This window comes from Rhynchophorus ferrugineus, unplaced genomic scaffold (assembly GCF_030347505.1).
Source record: "Rhynchophorus ferrugineus isolate W39M unplaced genomic scaffold, kcgeb_rfMv2 rfM4, whole genome shotgun sequence".
Classification (NCBI taxonomy): domain Eukaryota; kingdom Metazoa; phylum Arthropoda; class Insecta; order Coleoptera; family Curculionidae; genus Rhynchophorus; species Rhynchophorus ferrugineus.
The window spans coordinates 43216312-43238385 of record NW_027472583.1 but is presented as its reverse complement, the minus strand read 5'-3'; the positions used below and the strand labels follow the sequence as shown (position 1 = coordinate 43238385).

Here is a 22074-nt window from a genome sequence, read left to right as displayed (position 1 = left end):
AATGTAGAACTGATGGTCTCGCTGTACAGTCCCGGTTTGACACCCAATTATTTTCCCACATACTAAAATCAAATTAGGTAGTCATCGTTTTTTAATGCCCGAAGAAGTGCTACGAAAATCTGAGGCATGTGTTAAATGTTTGCAATCACTTTGGTCAACGATATCTGTTGGTGAAATTGCAATGTATCAAAGTAATTAACTGTACATCAAAGTAAGCAACCTAACCTAACTGTTGAATTCGATGGTTTTGAGATTTCTCTACATAAAGTCATAGTTTCCAATTTATTATTACTGAATTTCAGTACATAGAGACGCCAATTATGGAACGTCTAAAATTGCATTATCCACATTAATTATCTGCCACCGAAATTTAGCAACTGACGGTGATACTGCTTCGTTATGCCTCAATTGTCGGTTTTGCTTTCAACGAATTAAAAGTGATTTTGCCAGAGGATAGCCTGGAAAATCAAAACGTTCCTTATTCTTAATCATTGTTTCTTTATTCCTATTTTTCCTGATTCGAGCCGTACTTTTACTTGGGCTATCCATTTTAATATGAAATAAAATAACTGCGTAATTTATTGAGTAAAAATCTAATACTAATGAGAGAAAAACGAACGAAAGTAGCTCACTGAAAAGTAAAAATAATCAAACTTACAATTTTAATGCAAAAAAAATGTTTTTAAAATAAAGTATGTACATAAATAAAAATAAACATCTTAATACCTTCTAAACCTATATTTCTATTTACAATATTATTTTAACTACTGCCAACTGATCAGTTTGAATTTAGTGCCGAGCCCAAATAATACCAAAATAATAATATAATTTTGCGACATAAAAACAAAATTAAATCACGAACAAAACAAATCTGTCCAATTTGTTGCTCGGCACCAACTTCAAAGTGATCAGTTGATAGTAGTTAAATTAATATTGTAAATAGATAAATAGGTTTAGGTAGGTATTAAGCTAAATTGTGTGTATATAGTAGAATATAAAATATGTGTAATAGATAGGTTAAATAAAGTTTCTGTTTATTTTTATTTAGTTGTTACAACGATTAATATGTACATAATTTTTTATAAATCGTTTTTTTTTGTGTTAAAAATCTAGGTTTGACTATTTTTCACATTTTAGTGAGTTCCTTATTTATTTTTTAAGTCTGTCCATTTTTTTCTGTTTCATAGCGATTTGTTTGCTTGGTAGACAAAAAATTAAAGTTTTTCTATGGTAAATTGTGTCTGGCGATACTACTACGACAATACCAAGCGCAAAATCTCGTGACGTCACTTCTTCACATTAACTTCGTGGAATCAGCAAGGTGCAGTGTGTTACAAGCTGCTAATAGTGAAAGAACCCGTTACTATAGACGTCTACTGACGTGTCAGTGTTGTAGTTCGAATGGGATGTTCTGCCTCACCCAACGTAATCAGCAGACTTAACGCCTTCTGATTTCGACTTGTTCAGATTGGTGCAGCATCGTTTCTGAAATATTGAAGAAGTGAAAAGATGGACCGATGATTGGATCGCTGCCAAATCAACGACAAATTATTTGACTCACAATCGACATATTACCAGAAATATGGAAATATAATCCGAATACGTGCAAGCACCTAATAAAAGTGCTTTGATTTCCATGAAATTCAATGTACTTCGTGGTTTCATCAGCGCTTCTTTAATTAATAGACTAGAAATATAAGTAGTAACTCTGATATGTACGCATCTTGTATTAAATTATTCCTTAATATTTTAGGGCTCCGTTTAAATATCAGTTTTAAAATAAATTTCAGTTTCAAATGTTACATGCCATGTTAAATAAAGTTCTCTTTGCAATATGAGCTTATGCTCGCAGGATTTCTTATATATGCTATATAACATCTCATTTAAATTTCCTTTTATTATAAAGTTTCTGCATAACTGAAAACAAAATTAGTAGGCGACAGCTCATTAAATCATTCTGTATGTATAGAAACGACTCATTCAAGGTCAGTTTACTTAGGTCTTCGTATAAAGACCTTAAAAGTTATGTAATCAAGTTGAGGGAGATAATTATTCATATCCCTTGTCATAATGACTCTGGTTCTTTGGTTTTCGGTTCACATTTGGTATTCGCCGCTTTATATTTGTATTCTGTCATTATTATTTTGTTAAAATATAGTACTGTTGATAATCGGATGTAATTGGATTTAAGTTTTTTCAAAATGATGTCAATGTTTATAATATAAATATTATTTATCATTACCGTATTCTGAAATTTCAATTTCGTTTACGTGCCCTTATTGTGCAACCTAGTAGATACTATGGTACTATTATTTACTACTATTTATGATTATTTGCATATCAGTTTTTGTTAACATAAATTGTACGTGAATTTAATGTATCGGGTGTATAAATTAGTTTTAAATGATTATTTAATTTGAATATTTATTATGAAAAATCTGTAGGATGTATTTTATTCAAATTATTATTCATCTATAGCCCCTATTTTTTCCCATCTTTCAGGCAATTTGCAGATTCCCTCTCGAACAAACGATGCATCTTTTGAGACATCTACGAATCGACCTATTTTTTGGTATCTTCATAAGATGTGAAGCGCTGTTTAGGCAGGTAACGACTCATATGTCAAAAAAGTAATTATCAGAGGGAATACGGTCTGAAGAATTCGGCGGGTAGGGTAACACTTCCCATTCCAATGTTTTTCTAATAATTTCCCACTATGCTCTTGCTCGTATTCCGGTCGTTTTTAGCGCAATGCTTGGTTAAAACGCTTTAAGTCGATAGCAATCCCTATTGACAGTGTCGTTGTAATTTAAGAGCTCATACACTCACACTTAGGTAATCCTACCAAAGGCAGAATATTAGCTTCGAGCCATGAATATTCGGATTTGCCGTTAATATTGATGTATAACCTCCAAATTGTCCCATGCCTTTTTTCACTTCTGATTATCGTAATGGATCATCATTAGTAACAACACGATGCAAAATATTTTTCCAATTTTACCGTTGAGACACCATGAAAATGTAAAGTTTCCTTCAAATGTGATTTACTCAGTACAAATGCTTTAAAAAAATTTTTGTTCACACTTTGACGAAATGACACATACTGAAAACCCTGTCCTGATGTTTCAATATGTAGTGGGTTACAAATGTATCCGATGCGATTTAACACACAGTAACACCATCTGTTGTCAGTTCTTATTAAAAGGGTATTCTACTTTAGATGCAAAATATTTTAGATAAAAAACCGAATAATATGTCATTGATTCCAACTCATCTGAGAATACGACATTAAGAAAAGATAAGTATCACTAGTAAGTTATTGTCCATATCCTGGAAATATTTTTTTCTCAAAATAGTGGTAAAAAGCTTAAGTCTTTTAAAATAAGAATGTTGCTGAATTGTAGAATATGAACTTCTTTCCTATATATGAAGGGTTTTCGCTTTCTCTGAAGCATTAGATGCCTGAATTGTACCTTTGGTTCCAATATTTTAGCGTTGAAATAATATACATTATTTCAACAATTTACTCTAGTCCTACACTCAAACAAGTTTTTTTTAAATTTACTTTGAATACTTCTTTTTATCAACTAAGGTTAATATACGTACGTCAAAAGTAGGTGTATCTCTGCGGGATTCGAACCTGAATTTTGGTAGCCACAGGAGGACCGTCCTGTCACTTTAATTACTGTGACTACTAAGCCGGCTCCAACAAAATTTTACTGTAAACTGTATCAGTAATTTGCTTTCAGAATTTGCAGTAATTTTTACTAGACCCACTAATCACGTTATTCTACTGTTTTTACTGTTATGCTGTTTTTAGAGTAGAATAACTCACTAATATTGATGTCGTAATAAAAAAAGTTGACAAATTTTAATGTTCTTTACCGAAATATATCGCTGACAATCATGTTACGTTTTATGTACTATTTCTAGTTTAAAACACAGTTATTCTCCTCTTGTCGTCGTCGACATTTTATGGTTAATATGTATACATTGTTTCTTTTTTAACAACTTCAGCACACATTCCCAATCCGAGAAACAGGTAAATTTTCTGCAATCACCAGACGTGACACGAATTTTTACGGAAGAAAGTTTAAAAACTCGTAGAATCAGGCATACACGTACTTCAGAAAACACGATCAAATCTATCGATTTTCAACTCATAATTATATGGAAACAGATATCCAGTTATTCGTTGTACCATAATATTACGATCTGGTACCCATGCTTTGATCGAAACCTTATTGATATATAGGATTTTTTAGCTGTTTTTTTATTATCTTAACAAGAATGGAGAATAGGTTGATTGATATTCCGACAACATACTGTTTCTAGTAAATATGTATAAAAATTCCTTTTATACCTACGTCAGTCGTATTTTTGAAAATACACCACCTAGTTTGGAATAAAATTTGATTTAGTACAGTTTGTGATACATATTACTGTTATATACAAATATTCTGATATTTTATTTATATTGTAGTCAATTAAATTTTGAAAACTAAGGGATTGTTTTAGGCGTGACAAGAAAATAACTATAATATGGAATAGATCCTCGTTGTGTTGTAAGACAGTGTTAACAGAAGTGAATAAGTGTGATTTACAAAAGACAGAGTTTATTACTTATATAAGTTTTAATTGCAACAGAGATATATTGAATAGAGTCTTTTTTATAGTGTGTGATATATGCGACCGGTAGGCATTAGATGTAGTGGAGGAAGGGGTGTTATAACCAAGCCACCAATGTTTTAGTTTCCGGCTGGCAACTGTTTTGGATGTGAATGCGTAATGCTTCAAATTTTGTGCCAAAAGTAAAAAGCATTTCTTCACTGAATTTTGTTAAAGAATAACTAAAGTCATCATACGGTATCAATTAAGTTTATTATGATTTCAACATGATTGCTGTTAATGACTTAGGATTCAAAAATAAAATAAGTTCAATTAATATTTAGTTAACATATTAAAAATAAATTTGAACCAAAAAAATGGACTCCCAGATTTTATTATGATGTTTGGGTGCATTGTTTTTAACGCTATATTATTTTAATGTAAAATATTCAGTCTCGCTACGCTTAAATAATTATGAATTTCTACATAAAACAACAAACACGAGGCAAAAAGTTCTGCGATTTTGAACAAACACCTAAAACTAACAGGTAGATAGAGAAGAAGAAGAAATCAGAGAAGAAAATAATTTTTACAAGTTTCTTAGACTCATAACGAGAGTCACTTTGTTAAGCAAACTAATAGAAAAAGTAATAAGTGGATCTACAAGAATGTAAAAAAACGCAGCTTCCTTCAGACACTAAAGAGGATGATTATTTTTGTCTACAGTGCGCAGAGTTCTATTCACAGTCCCCTAAGAGAAGGGTGGGTCACTATGTAGTTGCAGAGAATGACCTCACATTAAATACACTTTTGGTGTGAATGGTGCCTATATTTGGGTGAACTCTGACAGCAACTAAATTAATTGAATTACTTTTTTCAATTAGGTGTTTATTTAAGTTTTGATTTATTTCTATTGATTAAATTTTGTCATGTTTTTGTTCCCATATTTCGTATGCTTTAATGTGTTAAGGTTAGTATGATCTATTGGTTCAAGTAATCCTTTTCCATATCCCTTTTTCATTATAAAATATAGCAAAGAAGACATTTGCTAAGGCTTTCGATCCTAATATGTGATTAAATAAATAAACAACTTATTTAAGAATAACTATTTTCTAATTTTTCCTTTGAATCGACCGTATGCTCATTAGAAAACATTTCCTGTTCCGATTCCGATTTCCTTTTGGAGAACCAAGTTCACAACACTCTTTAACTACTTAATTTTAGTTATACTAATTGTACAAAATGTGTTTTAGTTCTATTTTTGCAAATTCAACATTTGTTTCTGAGACAAGAAAGACTTTATAAGAAATATTAAATGTAATTTATTTAAGACAAAACATTTCTAATTGTTGAGGTATTTCATGGAAGATGTGTGAGTTGGATCTAATGACCCATTCATGTTCCATACACTGGGTAGGGTAAGAAATCTCAGCCAAATTAGTTCAGCAAGAAATAATAAATTTGATCGCTTTTATTATGTATGCTGAAGTGTTTCATATTTTGTGTATCTTCATAATACATACAATCATATTATTATTATTATTACCAAATAAATATTAGAAATTATTTTGAATATAAATAATGTTCAAGAGCTTAATCATTATAAAAACACTAAACCTCTTGTGGATTTTTAAAAGGGATATTTTATTCAATTTAAAAATAACTCGAATTTTATAAAGTTGTCTTCAGTACATACTGTATGATCATAAAAGTTCTCATAACTGTGAACTTGTTGAAACTTTTTGAGCTTCTTGAATTACTAAAAATTTCACAATAATATTCTCGAGATCTTGATTATAAGGAAACAAGAACTTATATATATTTTATCCAGTTTTAGTTGATCCATAAAGAATAGTTTTTATTTTTTTACTAATGAAGGTTAATCTGTACTGCTATAGTCATGTGTCATACATAAAAATTTTAATCAGAATAATTTTGAAATTAATTCCCTTATATAAATTAAATTAATTTAAAAATGGCATTATATTAAGGACTCAATAATAATTAAATATATACAATAATACTCATAGGTCACTAACTGTAGTATCATTATACTAGAAATAAAATGAATAATGATATATCTCTTATTTCTTTCGTGGTTAATTATTTTATATATCACAGATGATAGATCTCTTGTAATTAAGAATGAATATTATTTTACTGTACATACATTTTATAATTCTTATATTCTGCATATTGATTTTAAGGTAATTAAAATTGAATTGGCTTAGATTATTACGTTAAAATATAGTTTATTATATTAAGAAGTTGTTACTCTGAACTTTTTACTATAATTTCTCTATGAAAACCACATTTTTTGACCATGAAGAATAAGTAACACTCTTGTGTTTACATTGGGTTTTAGGCATCAAATTCATTACTTTAACTATACTCAGCATTTTTCTATTCGAAAAGAAAATGCTACATGAATTACAACTAGTTATTAACTGAACCTATGCAATAATTTTTCCTTCTGTTATTCTTCAACTCCATATAATCTAAGGACTTGAGATTTCAGACCCAAACTTGATTAATTGAATTGTTTAATGTATCACAATTGCTGCACTCCATATATTTTTTAAAACAAGGCACATTTTGAATATATACATAACTTGACTTATTATATATAATTGACTTGATTAATTAAGATTCAACCATTTAATTTATTGGCTGACTGTTTATACCCTTAGATCTTTGTAGAACTTTATTGTATCGTTAACAACGCTGCTTTGTTTGATGTTCAATTTCTCTGAATATCCCCATAGTTGCACACTGTAGGTCCACATTGGCTTCATTCAACATTTGATTATATAATAACAATTACTTGTGGAAAGATAATTCAGATTGCCGTCCAAGCAATTGCTACAATTTTTGGAGCCTCATAGAAAGTTCTGCTCGTTTCTTTTCAACATGCTCTTTCTACTTGAGCCTGTCATCCACAGTTAATTTACTTACGGAGTTACTCTACAGAACTATTTATCACTCTCGGGCAATCTATTTTTTATATGTAAATTCTATATGTGTAAAATTGATAACATTTAATTTTGTTCGCCATTTGTTGTCTCAATTTAGTTCATGTTGTTACAGTTGCAATACATAATCATCGGTCCAAGGACGCTATATTGCGGTACACCTGTTATGTAATATGGCCCAGACCACTCTCAATGTAGCTTTGTATAGCCGTTCAACCAGTGGCGTCTTCTTTTCATTATCAAGGAAAGAACGCTGCCTGACGTTGGATTGGTAATCGATACACAATTAGAAGTGATCCTTGATATAGTTAAGTGGATATTAGATAAAAGTATCGCAGTTATTCCAACTAAGAAACACTCAAGCTTTGAAAAACACCTCTAGTCTGTGGATTATCGGCATTACAATTAAAGGTGTAAGGCCAAAAAAGGTAGACTGAAGATTTTGTACAGAAGCTTGCAGTTCAAGGTGAACAGCCACCAAATGCGAACTACAGTAGCCCAATTTCTTAGTCATATACTACTATAATCTGGAGTCACCCAAGCTAGGAGGCTTTATAGTTTAGATTATATTTAAATAGTGTTTGTTGTTTTGGATATAAGAGTTAATTTCTTGTTTAAAACACTGTCAGAAAATATAACTCACTTACATAGATTGGTTTCACATCTGAATATTATTTATGTTATTCTAAACTACCAATTAGAAACGTACGATTTAGGAATTTGGCTTATCCGGCTAGCTAGACTGGCTAGGTTTACCAAGTTGCATTCGAAGCATCTGTACCATACTGCATCAAAAGTTTGGTCTAGAAATACAGGCAAAAAAAACCTTTTTAAGTTTACTTAACTACATTTCAATTAACAGTTAATTAAACTTACGCAAGCGCAAATCTATAGTAGATTTCGTTAAATCAGACAAATAAAATAAATATTGTTTGATGATTGGTGAGAGTGAAGACGCTATGTAAACGCGAGTAAGAAAGGGTTTACTCTTAGCTATCGGTCAGCTAAGCAGTTATTTCCAAGTTATACATAACCCGGGTATTTACTTTTCACACCGCAATAAAAAGATTTTTTTGTGAGAAAAATTATACGATTTATATTATAGTAGGCAAAGCAAGCAGACATGACAACGCCAGATCTCACAGTGCTCGCGTGACTCTCTTGACCCTGTCGATTATTATTTCCGGTTCATGCACCACTCCTTAGGCAGTTCTAAATATTGGTCTGTGCGCCTAAATTAGTCGAGAACTTTATCGCGTTAAAGACTATAAGTTTCTTTCTTTACGGTATTCGTGTCAAACTGGATAATAGTGACAGAAGATAACGGACAAGATTCCCAAAATAAAACTCATTCTTGTCTATTTTCACATGAAATTGTTGTATTCATATCTGCTACTTCTATATATCTAGAAGAGCGATGTTGAATTACATGATTCATTCAGTAAATAATTTCCGGAAAGCTAGTTCAATAGGGTCGAAAATAAGTTGTTCTTAAAGATGTCTTTCACGAAACTGACATGAATTAGTTCCTGTGTATCATTCTTTAAATGAAAGTAAACTGTCTCTTAATTACCTATATTTCTTATGTATATAGTTACAATACAATGCAGCACTATAAAATACCCGAGATATCTTTGATCATACGGATCGATCTTATTTTACAAAGTTGACTAATAACTAGTCGTGAATATTTTATGAATATTTTCCGGAATATCTTATTGTGAATTGGCGGTGAATGCTTGCAAACCTCTTGGTTCGCCCTATTGGAGGTGGTGTGTATGTTACACCCAATAGTCCACTTATAAGGGTTTTTCCTTTCCCAAGTAACCTAGAGGCCAGATAATGACAATAAAATGTTCTACTAGAGGGATCCAAAATACCGTCATAAAGGTATAAAAAGATACGGTCATAAAGGATATTATAAAAACGGTATTTTGGGAAATAAATATAAGAATATTATAAACATATTTAACATGTTTCTAATTTATCCCTCTGACATCCTGAACAGAAATAGAACTGCTGAAAATTATTTAGATTGTGGGCAAAAAAACAGTAGAATTACCAAAACAATGTTTATTGATATTAGGCTTTTTAATAGAATAGTTAATTTAACATTTTTTAATACGTAATATTACAAATTAAAATGTTCCCCTATTTTAATGAGAGTATTGTAGTATAATAAAAAAAGTATAAAGTATTTTGATATATAAATAAATTTTAACCTAAAAGTTAGAATTAATTTTTAAAGAAAAACATTTAGCGCTCAAGTATACTAAAAGTTACACCATTTGTTAAAATAATTATTACATTAATGACTATTAAGAAGTAATTAGTTTTGTACGTTCAGTATAATCTTAAAACGAAGATTGTAAAAATTCGTCTAGATAAAATGCTGAAATAATATTCTGACGAAGTAATTAGTCGTTTACACTTAAAATTACATGTCAATCCTTGAGTTTATATAATTACATATTTTATTGACTCCATGAACTCACAAGTGATAAACAGGAAAAATAATAATAGAAAATTGAAATATACTAGGTTGTACGGTCAGTTTACTAGTGAAACAGAAATTTCCAGAAACAATGTGACGACTTATAAAAATAAACGTTATTGATATTCAGTCAAGTTTCGCTCAACTTCAATACGCTGATTCCAACGATCCACAAAATTATTTCATCAGTGATATATTTGAGAAGATTTCAGTTAATGAAAATTATTTTCCACGAGAGAAGTCACAATGAACTGGTGGCGAACTCACAGAAAATCTGGTGAATAAGCTGGTTGTTGAAAGAATTCGTATTTTAATTATCTGGTTTTAGTCATCGTTCTTTGTAAACCTAGTTTCTTTTACAACTTATTACATCTAATTACCAGTTTGAGTTTAACCTACGAATAGAATATTTTTCGGTCTCAAAAATAGGCGTTAATTATACGTATTTATAACCATAATTAAATGTGTTCTTATTTTAGGTTTTCATAAAAGGGTATATTTCAAAATATCAGAGAATTTATAGTTTTAATTGCTGAAGTTCGTCAGGTTAGTGTCTTGGGACCACTCCTATATGTGCTCTATGGATGCAGAACAAATATCGATTTATCGATATATCGATATTTTCTGAAAAAAATATCGATATTTTTGGTCCATATTTTTTTGGTCGATATATCGATATTTTTTCAGAATAGATTAAATATAATTTAAAAAAAAACTTAAAAATCGTACTCGTAATACTTAATTTTAAAAGATTATCAAAAATATCGTTACTCTTTAGGAGATTTAGTAAAAAATATAATTTTTTTTAGACTAATATTTCACTATTTTTATTATTTTTTAAAAATATTGATATATTTTTTTGTAAAATATCGATATTTTTTATACTTAGTGCAAAATAATACCGATATTTTTTTCCTTCGATATATCGATATTTTTTTTAAAATATTGAAAACGATATATCGATATTCTTTTCTGTGACCAACATCCCTAATCTGCTCTATACTACTGATAGCCCAACAACAAAAGAAAAAGTACTTGGAACAGTTGCCGACGACACAGTTATTGAGTGATCGTAGTGACCATGTCGATGAAGATTTAAACAACTACATGATTTGTTGTGAATCTGGAAAATCAAATGATTTACGGTATATATGTCCAGGAAATTTGTTTGTCAAAAATTATGTTTGTGATGTTTGTATCAATTGATTTTAAGTAATATAATTTCGTTTAGTTTGAAAATAAATTAGGCTATAAGAAACATATAAGAAAAAATATTGTAATAATTGCCACGGTTATAATTATCAATTAATTTTGCTTTTTTTTCAATGCATATAACTATCTTTATTTGACTTGGTCTGTGTCTATGTTGATAAATATCTTCCAAGGTGGTCCCATTGGAACCAAGTCAGGATGAAGGAATGAAATCGAGGGAAAACCTCAAATATGAGGCATGTACAAAATGTTCACCTATTTTTTCATCTAATATAAACAGATATTTGGGTTGTATTATATATTAATGTTATTGCTAAGCTGATGTAACGAAAAATCCATTTAGGGTGCTTTTTAAGCTCTAAACCTATCAGATGGGAAGTCGTAGAAATATCACAGGCAATTGATTCTATGATGTAATGATTAGAGCGTTCAGCTCAAACGTGGGGGTCGCGGGTTCGATTACCGACGGGAGCAACAACTTTTATTACTATCGATTGGTTAGAACATCATGTCAAATCACCTAGGTAGCGGATTCCGGGGTCTGAAGCGTTCCTTATTTTCGATTATTGATTCTTTATTCCTATTTTTCCTCATACGTGCTGTACCTTTACTTGGCCTACACATTGTAATACTTAATAAAATAACTGCTTAATTTATTAAGTAAAAATCTAATACTAAAAAGAGAAAAATAAAATTTTTTACAAAAAATTTAACCTACTTCAAAAAATAAATAAGGAATTCACTAAAAAGTAAAAAATAATTAAACTTAGATTTTTAACTCCAAATAAGTTTTGAAATAAAATGTGTATTTAATAGTCGTCGTTGTACTAACTAAATAAAAATAAACATAAACCTAATTTAACATATCTACTACACGTACTTTATATTCTACTATATACACACAATTTAGCTTAATACCTACCTTAACCTATTTATCTTTTAGAATATTATTCTAACTACTACCAACTGATTAGTTTGAAGCTATTGCCGGTGTAGAAACGTTTCATTATTACGTTTTTACGTATATACAGGGTATAGACTAACGTGTATAATAATTGCACTGCAATTTGAACTAATCCACTGGACTTAGCAATATGATAGATGTAAAGTTAAAATTGCTATAAAAAGTCAGCCTTTCTAACGATCATTTAGAAGTTTTATTTCGCATCGTAATCAATAAATTCCGGATCGAAATCTAAATTAAAGACCATGAATACTAACAGGGAGAAAAACCACATAAAAGAACTAAAAAAAATAAAACGAAAGAGGGCGATTTCAACCCATAAACTCACATTTTACCAGACAACAAAAAAGAAATTGAAGGGTTTAATTACGAAGCCATCAAACCGTTCGTCCTTTGTTTTCCTGCCACCTTTTTATCCATTCTAAAATGGAAAAAATTCTAATGAATGTAAATAACATTGGAATAGACCCAGGGGGATTTCTTTGCTTAAAAAAGAGGGGGGCAAGGAATATTTTTTTGCGGTTCAGCGACTCTTCTGTATTCTGAGATGGGAGAAAACCGATTAGAATGTATAACAAGGCGCATTCTCATTGCTTCTTATTTTAGATGGTGACGCTTTTTCCAGTTCACTTTTTTTTATGTACCTTTCGACTTAATTGACTATTCTTGGAATTTTCGACATGCGAACACCCATCAGTCTTGAACGTTTAAACGTTTTTCACGTTTTGTTTTGAGTTAGCTAATTTATTTCACGCAATTAATTGTTAACATCATGAGAAGGTCGCGTCGCCAAGGTCTATGTAAGTGAACTGTCGGATAAGTACATGCCTGAAAAATTATATCTCAAAAGTATTTGTTTTTGTAGTTTTAATCGTGGTAGATTGATATATGAAATTTGAGGCAATTTCATATTTTGTTTTATAAGTTTCTTTGTGAATACTCTGTACTTATTTACACTCTCTGTGAAACTACAAATATGTAACTAATTATTTAGACTACGTAACTATATATAATATATGCTTTTTGGATTTATTGCGGCCCAATACCTCTATTTCTGCTTTTCTGTGTGTTTTTAATCAGCAACACCTCATAATTGGTCAATGCGAAATATCAATGACAACAACTGTTAAATAATCTGATATAACTGTAAAAGTTGATGGTATTAATATTTTCCTAGATAAAATAATAGCTTTCGATTGTGTTATTAAGTATATATAACAGGGCAATTGAAGAGTCAGCGGCCCGATACATAGATAGTATTAAATCAATTTTTTTTTGCTTAGCGCTAACCTTCAAAAGATGCGTGTATAAATTTCAGTAGCTGTCGGATCATTACTTTGCGAATTATAGCATTTTGAGTGAAGCAGCTTTTGTTATTGTGAAAAAAATGGATAAAAAAGAATTTCGCGTGTAGAGAAAATATTGATTTTGAAGGAAAAAAATACAGTTGAAGCCAAAATTTGGCTTGATGCCGAGTTTTCGAACCCCAGGAAAACCAACCATCAATGATTGGTATGCTAAGTTTAGACGTGGTGAAATGAGCAATGAAGACGGTGAACGCAGTGGACGCCCAAAAGAGATTGTTACTGACGAAAACATTAAAACATCCACAAATTGAATGAAGTAGCAGACACTCTAAAAATATCAACTGAACGTGTACATCATATTATTCACGAATATTTTTGTATGAGAAAGCTAGGTGTAAAGTGGGTGCCGCACGAGCTCACTTTTGACCAAAAACAACGACGAGTTGATGATTCAGAGCAGTGTTTGAAGATGATTAAGCGTAATAAACACGAGTTTTTACGTCGATATGTAGCAATGAATGAAATATGGCTCCACCATTTCACTACAAAGTCCAATTGACTGTCATCCGAGTGGACTGCACACAATGAACCCGCTCCAATGCGTGAGAAAACGCAACAGTCGGCTGGCAAGGTTGTGGCATCTGTATTTTGGGATGCGCATGGAATAATTTTCATTAGCTACCTTGCAAAAGGAAGGACCAGCAACAGCGACTATTGCATAGCGTTACTGGACCGTTTGAAGGACGAAATCGACGAAAAACGGCGGCATTTGAAGAAAAAGAAAGTGCTGCTTCACCAAGACAATGCACCGTGTCACAAGTCAGTGAAAACGATGTCAAGAATCCATCCATCCACCGTATTTCCTGGACTATTTCCAATTCTCAGATCTCAAAAGAATGCTCGCTGGGGAGAAATTTTCGTCGAATGAAGAGGTGATCGGCGAAACTGAGGCCTATTTTGAAGCAAGGGATCGTACTACAAAAATTATATCGGAAAGTTGGAGGGTCGCTATAATCAGTGTATAACCCTCGAAGGGAATTATGTTGAATAAAAAAAAATTGCCAAAAAAGTGTGTTTTACTATGCTAGACCGGGGACTTTTCAATTGACCTGTTACATACGAATCATCAAAATTACGCCTTTGATGTTAATTAATTTTATTGTTTATAGAAGTATGCTGGCACAGACCCATCAAACTCGTTCATTTTTAATAAACCTTATTATGCATTGCATTAGGTATTTTTTGTAGTGTAGTGGAAAATAAAAGGAATGTTAAATACAGCAGTGGTAATAAAGTGTTTGGACGTGTTTGTGGCTTTGTTTACTCGTTGATAATCAGTTTGCACACTTGTGATTTCTTGTGACTACTCATATCATTTTTATGTATACAAATTTACTGTAAATCATATGCATAAATAAATTAATAATCTAATAATAATTAATTTATATAATTTTATCAAGTTAACTAGTTGCAAAAATTATAGTTAGTAATTTCTAAACTCTAGCCATAATGCACAATGTAAACAGAACAATATAATTAATTAGTTTTATTAGTTATGGATATAGATCTCTTTTCGTTATTCAAATTGCTCATTAATGAATTGACTGCCTTTATAGGTTAGTGAGGCATGTAGCGGTCTATGAATTAAAACCATGACGATTTTCTTTGGTGAAATTTCATCTATTGTCGTAGATTGTGTAGAGATGTGTTGCAACCCTAGTTATTTTATTTATTTTTAAGTATGTTTATTAAATAAATATTAATTCATTGCAATATTTTTTTAAATATCACCGTATTTCTACTAACATCAAATAACATAGGAATTAAATGTAAAAATAATTAATATTTAACATTCATAAAATACCATTTAGGCCATTAACGATGAAGAATTTTGTGGTTTTACAATTTACATCATATATTATAGTGATAGAAATTATTACAGTATTTCTTGTAATAATAGCCAATAAATTATTAATATTAGTTTTTATGCAGGAAAATAAAGTAAATAATAATTTAAAATTATGCTTGAGTAATATAAGCAGAAACTGGCAGTAAATTATTAATATATAATATTTATTATATTTATATTTTTGTAGTAGTTTCAAGCTCTAAAATATATGTTGGATTTGAGAAGTTCTTATTTTATTTTGTTTTTAGCTTAAAATAATACTGGGGCATATTAATGTTTGATGGTATGGAACGGAAACTACTTTTGTTGAAAGAAAATCGATAGTGGTAATTTAACATTATTGATTAATTGAGATATATCAGCAAAGGGTTTTTAAGTGAACATGTCTTGTGGCGAAAATGTATTGTATTCTTTCTAATAAGCTGACACAGCAATTAAATTAGATAATGTGTTTAAAGCTTGAATACATTTAATAACACCAGGTGTTTCAATATCCCAATTATGTTGAAATTGGATTATACTGATGGCCAATAGCTCCAGTCTCTTCGCAAAATAATGAAGATTCGCAGGGCTAACAATTCTATTCCTATTTCATTGGATAAGAAACACTATTCTTCGTAAGTTTTGTAAATATAGTAGTGTCTTGTTAGAAAGGAAATGTCAAGGGCTATATAGATTTTGGATTTAAAAAGACTTCATCTAGTTTTATTCTTGCTATTTTTTTTGGCCTAAACTTATCTTGAATTCAATTTATTCAGTCTTTTGTTTTTCCAGATCTAAATATGTAGATGTATGATTCTGTAAAGACCGAAGTCGTACATAGCAACCATAGTCATGTCAGTGACAAACCCCATTTTCATTTAAAAATTATGATCTAAAACTAGAAATATTGATTATTATCATATTATTATCACTATTTACAATTGCAAAAGATTATTATATAATACAACGGTATAACTGATATTGTTAGAGTGTCAGGGCTGGTCGAAAGCTAATGAGCAAGTGCCAACAAGGATGGGACTAATACACGGGGTGGACTAAAATGTTCTTCATGAACGTGAAATATTGAATAGGACAAAAGATGTATTTAGACTTCTACTTGACGCAGGCTCTAATCAAACATGCTTCATTTGGCATATATCTGAAATAGATGTGCGGTTCCTGGGCCTGTGCAGTTTTAGCAAATGGGTTTTCTTGGGGGGTATCGTGGTTTGAGTCTCGCACAACGGTTAGAGAAGTTCTTTCGTCCTTTACAAAAATATATTTTTAGAGTAACATGTAAAAAAGAATAACAAACGGATGTTTTAAAATATTTTATAACAGAAAAAACCTGCTGAAATGTTATATTTTGAGTTCATCATTAAGTTAGTTAAATAATATTTTCTGAATGATATCGATCTTCTCTGATTTTTTCCCATTTAGAGTTTTAATATTCATACATTACGGTAGTGTAAATGTATAGAAATACCAATTAAGTGACATTTTGAAATAATAAATTAAAATTAGATTGTTGTTAATAGAGTTTGAATAGAATGATTGAGTTGAATACAATGGCTCAAAATATAAATAATGATACAAGTTTTCAGGATTTATATCTGTATAATATATTAGAAATGGCCATCTACAAAAATAAACTTCTAGAGCTTAAATTGTTGCTACCGATATCTTTAGGAACAACTTTACTAATAATTTCATAGCCTCCTACATTCAACCTACCTAAAATATAATAACAAACCTTAGCGAGTTCTGCTATTTGTAAATCTCTGTTATACCATGGAGCACAAACCAACAACCTTTATTGCAACCTTTATAACATTCACAGTTCATGTAATACTAACGTACTGACGAAGGCACAAATTTTGGCCAAAATATTTAATATTTAATATTTAAAATATTTATATAACTAAAAGCAACTGATAATTTTGGTAAAAATTTAACTTTAGCGTTTAGCGTACAAAGAACGATATCTGCCTATAAATCTTGCGTTCGTTCTTAGTTTAAGTAGGTCGGCTTCATTGTCTACAATCGTCACGGCAACCTTGTGATTTTTGAACATTCGCATCCGACATTCTATAGCTTTACTTTCACTCGATTCACTAACATTGAGAGTATAATAATAAACGAAAAAATCGAAACTAAACCAACTGCATCCTAAATCGTCGCATTTGACCTTTCTTTATACACCTGCTTCATCGTTGAATGACTCAAATGTTGTTTTCGTTAAGATGAATCATATATAATCATTAAAAACCATATTTGCCGTTTGATTTCAAGGCAACAAGTCTTAATTTTTTTACTTATCATTTTAAATTAAAAAAAAATAATTTAAAAGGGTCAAAACACGTTTTAATAAAAGGAATAAAAAAATCCCTCGATTTTATTCACCTTTTCTTGATGGATTGGAATTGAATTAATTTTTGTTTTAATAATATTCGATTTTAAACCAAATTTTAATAATATACCATTGATGCTGTTTTATCTCTGTTTCCCAATCGTGAAGCAATTGAAATACACAAAAAATCATGGGAAAATAGGGGATATGAAGCTGAAGATGTAAATATTAATACTTAAATTAGGTGTGAAAAAATGCTATTAATCAGACAGTTGTACAGCAAAAAACTACATTATAGTGGAATTTTTCTATGGAATTGGAGAATTGGAGATCCTTATAGATGGTTAAAAAGATGTAGGAGTATAAATCATATAAACTGAAGACAGGTACAAAATGGGTTAAAGAAAATTTTATTCAAGCAGCAGAAGAAAACAATTGGTGCAGAATCATGCAAGGATTCTATATCTAGTAATTCATCAGCTTTAACTGATTATGATATTGGGGAAAAAAGTTAAAATATGAATATCTTTAGTGTTGAAATATCCATAGTGTTGTTTTCAAGGTTAGTGTTTAGATAAATGACTAATCAAATAGATTTATATAATATATTTCTTAGATTTACATTACCAGTTACAGAAAAGTTATTATTAATCAAAGTTTAGCTCCTGAGAATCATGTTTCCTTGTTCCAGTAAGTTTATTAAATGTAATAAAATGAAATATGAATAATTTATAGCATCAAGTATATTAACATTTAAGAAATTCCTTAACAGGAGAAAATACAGACAGACTCAGATTTTTTCCGTAGAATCTAACTTATGATATGTTAAATGTTACTGACCAAATAGCCATTACCACTATGTGGTATTGGATATGGATATGGGTGCTGATGTGTGCTGTCTGGATAGAACCTCTACTTCATTATGATTGTTTTTATAGTCTTGTTTTTGTGTCCTTTTTAATTGTATATACACTATTTTTACTTTTAGATCCCCCCCCCCGTTTGTGTTATTATTTTTTTTGTTCATTAATTTATTATTTTATATATACACTTTGTCTGTCCCCGTATCCTTTATATCAACACCGTACTGTTGTATAATCGCGAAATGACGACATCCGTCAAAGCTACAGAAAAAACAACGCACCCAAAAACATAAAGATTACGTCACAAAACCTAAACAACTCATAGAAATGTTTCTTAGAGACCAATGTAATTGTTCGTGTTATGACATTTCTTCAATATAAATTTATATATTGGAAACAATAACAGTTACCGATAGGCAGCACTTTCAATAGAAATGTTTTATACGACTTTTTTTTAAATAAACAAAATATATTTATTCAAGACCTTAATAGGTTTATAATATGTGCAAGAAGATAGAAAGCTTGAGAATTAGTATGAAACCGCAGAGAAAGCACGAAAGACGAGAGGTTATTGTATTACATTGTTCTAGCGGATAGTTAAAAAATTGGGTAAATATTATAATGTAAACTAGATGTACACAACAACATACCATTGTTGCTATAGCTCATAAGGAAAAATAGTGTTTGAATGTATAATATGTTAAGTGTTATGATAAAATTGTAGATGATAAATTATTTGTTTCATTCTATATGTACCTTAGACTCATTTATATATTAATAGATTATAACCCAATTTATTGTTTCATTATGACTATAGAAACTAGTACTTAACAACAAACACATGTGTTTATACTTGGTCAACTTAGAATACATACATAGTTTTGTATATTGCCAATAGCTATACTATTCAATTTTTCCACTTTTTCAACTTTTTCTTTGTTCTTTGCTTATTGAGGTGACATAGGTAGCATAATTTGAGATTGCTGTTTTTTTATATACCTTTGATGTATTGTTAGCTGTTTTAATTAAAATTTTCTTTTTTCTCTGGTCTTTATTCCTTAAATTTCCCAGACTGAAATAAGAACTGAAGATACACAAATTATTGAATCAAATCCTATACGGTTACTTATGACGTTAAATACTGAGTAGCATCTTGCATCAATGCTATTTTATTATTGTTATGTTCACAGTAAGTTTTTCTGTAGAGCCTTTTAGGATATCTGTTGTCCACTGCAATGGTAATTATTTTCCTTTCCCTTTATTTATTTCCGGAACAGTGAGATTTTATTTAGGACATTCATTTTATAAGTTACTGTTCAAAAATATATAGAATGGTTATTATATATATTCTAGAGATTCGAATTTCTTCCGCAACTATCCAAAAGTATTATAAAGCTTTTTATAAATTTGAATGAATCGGGAATCTGTCTGATTTATTCCTGTAGGCATCAGGAAGAAAGCAAACAATAAGGTGTATCTTAATTAACTTCAATACACATGTTATACTTTAGTTGTATAACCCATAACACATTTTTTGTAATACTTAGAATTGCAACATGTGCCTTTTCGAATATGGAAAATGGCGTACTTGGAAAATTTTATTTCCCCGCTCTCAAAATATATATTTTTAAAATTTATATGGATTAATAATAATCTAATATTCGATATTATAATACATATATATTATATAGATTCCTAGATGTTAAACTAGGTAAACAGGAAAAGAAAAACAGAAAAAATATTTTATAATGACAATTTATTAGTAATTTTTCATTTGAACTATATACTATCTTAATTATTAATATATAATTGTTCGTTTCAGCTTCTCCAGAAGTTCAATGCTCACCCGAGCAAATGCGGGTGGAACTACCTCTTACTCCTACCACCATCAGTATCTACATTCAAGGCCTTCGTGATTATCCCGATCCCGCTTGTAGGCCTCATACCGACGTGACAGGCAAGATGGCAGTATTCGAATTGGACCTCAACGATGTTTATAGATGCGCGGTGACTAGAGTAGTCAATAAACAAACGGTAAGGATACCTTTAATTTTTTGAATGATTTTTTTATTAAAGATTATAGTCGTTACTATTGTTCGTTTTACTGAATGATGGCTCTCCCTAATAATATGACAATATTTAAATGATATTTAGCTTAGATTTTTGGGGTAGGTGATGTGGCTCGGCGAATGGAAATAAAACGAAATGAAACAGTGGTGTTTGCATTATGTGACCGTTATTTATTGACTATGTAAAAAAATGTGAAAAATACAAATGATAAAACGGATGGCAGCGGATGGTGCAGTCGATGGTGGCATGTCTAAATCAAACGCTAGTCGAGTACTGAATGAATCGCAATACCCTTCAATCACATCCCAGATAAACGTCTCAGGGTTGCCGCCAGCTATTCGTTTTCGGGTTCTAGTTGGCGCTGCTGGCACCTCGCCCCTGTTCAGCATTTGGGTTTACATTTCTGGGTATTTTGTAGACCGTTATACCAAGATGTAAAATTCGACATGCCTCAAGGTCGCTACAGATTGTTATTATTATTTATTAGGCACATTGCTAGACTTTATGAAAAGTATCGAGACCCTTTTAAAGTTTCACTCAACTTTACTCAGTTGATCCTCACTTCAATTGCGAGATAAATATACAGCCCATTATTCCATCTTTGGCCATAAAGAAGAAATTTTAATAAATCCTTTTGCGATAAATCCTTAGCTGTTATGAGCGAAGTTTACTAATGTTTTTATTCCCTCTGTAACTATTAACCTTGTATAATAGTAAGTACTGTGAAGTAAAAATTAAATGATTATTTAAAGTTTTCAAGTAACTTATAAGTATCATATAACTGAGTGTTATGAAATATTTCTTCATATCTCTCATAATCGTTAGTAATATCTCACAATAATTCCGAAGGTTATTGGCACCATCAATCATTTTGATACTGCAAAAATCAGTTACTAATATCTATACAATGCTTAAATAATATTGACATATGTTAATTATGAATTATGTTAATTCAGTTAAATATGTTTCATTTCTCTCATTTTATTTATTATTTATTATTTATTATTTAAAATTTATACTTTGATTTCACCGTCTTTGTAACTTTTACTTAACTGCAACTTTGATTACCAAGTTGTTGTGTTGACACAACATCACAATGCCCTGCTTGTCTAAGTCAATAAATAGGGACAAAAAGATCGCAGTAGTTAGTAATATCATTGTCATTTTCACTTGACAACATTTAGATATTGTTATATTAAGTGAAATTATGTGCCATTTATTCACTTTAAATATTTAAGATTTTTCATCATTCTCTACATCATTTTTCATTTATCTGGTAATATGACAATGTTGTATCGATGGTATTAAATTGATTTAGAAGCAACCGAATCATCGCCTTATTT

The 22074-nt window shown here is 30.4% G+C and overlaps 1 protein-coding gene across 1 annotated transcript in view; it reads left to right on the top strand.

The window, feature by feature from the left end:
- Positions 1-22074, top strand: part of qsm (Zona pelucida superfamily protein qsm) — a 220937-nt gene that overhangs the window by 132123 nt on the left and 66740 nt on the right. Inside the window, exon 2 of the mRNA XM_076403308.1 lies at positions 20484-20695. Within this exon, the coding sequence (XP_076259423.1) occupies positions 20484-20695 (212 nt within the window). The remainder of the gene's footprint in view (positions 1-20483; positions 20696-22074) is intronic.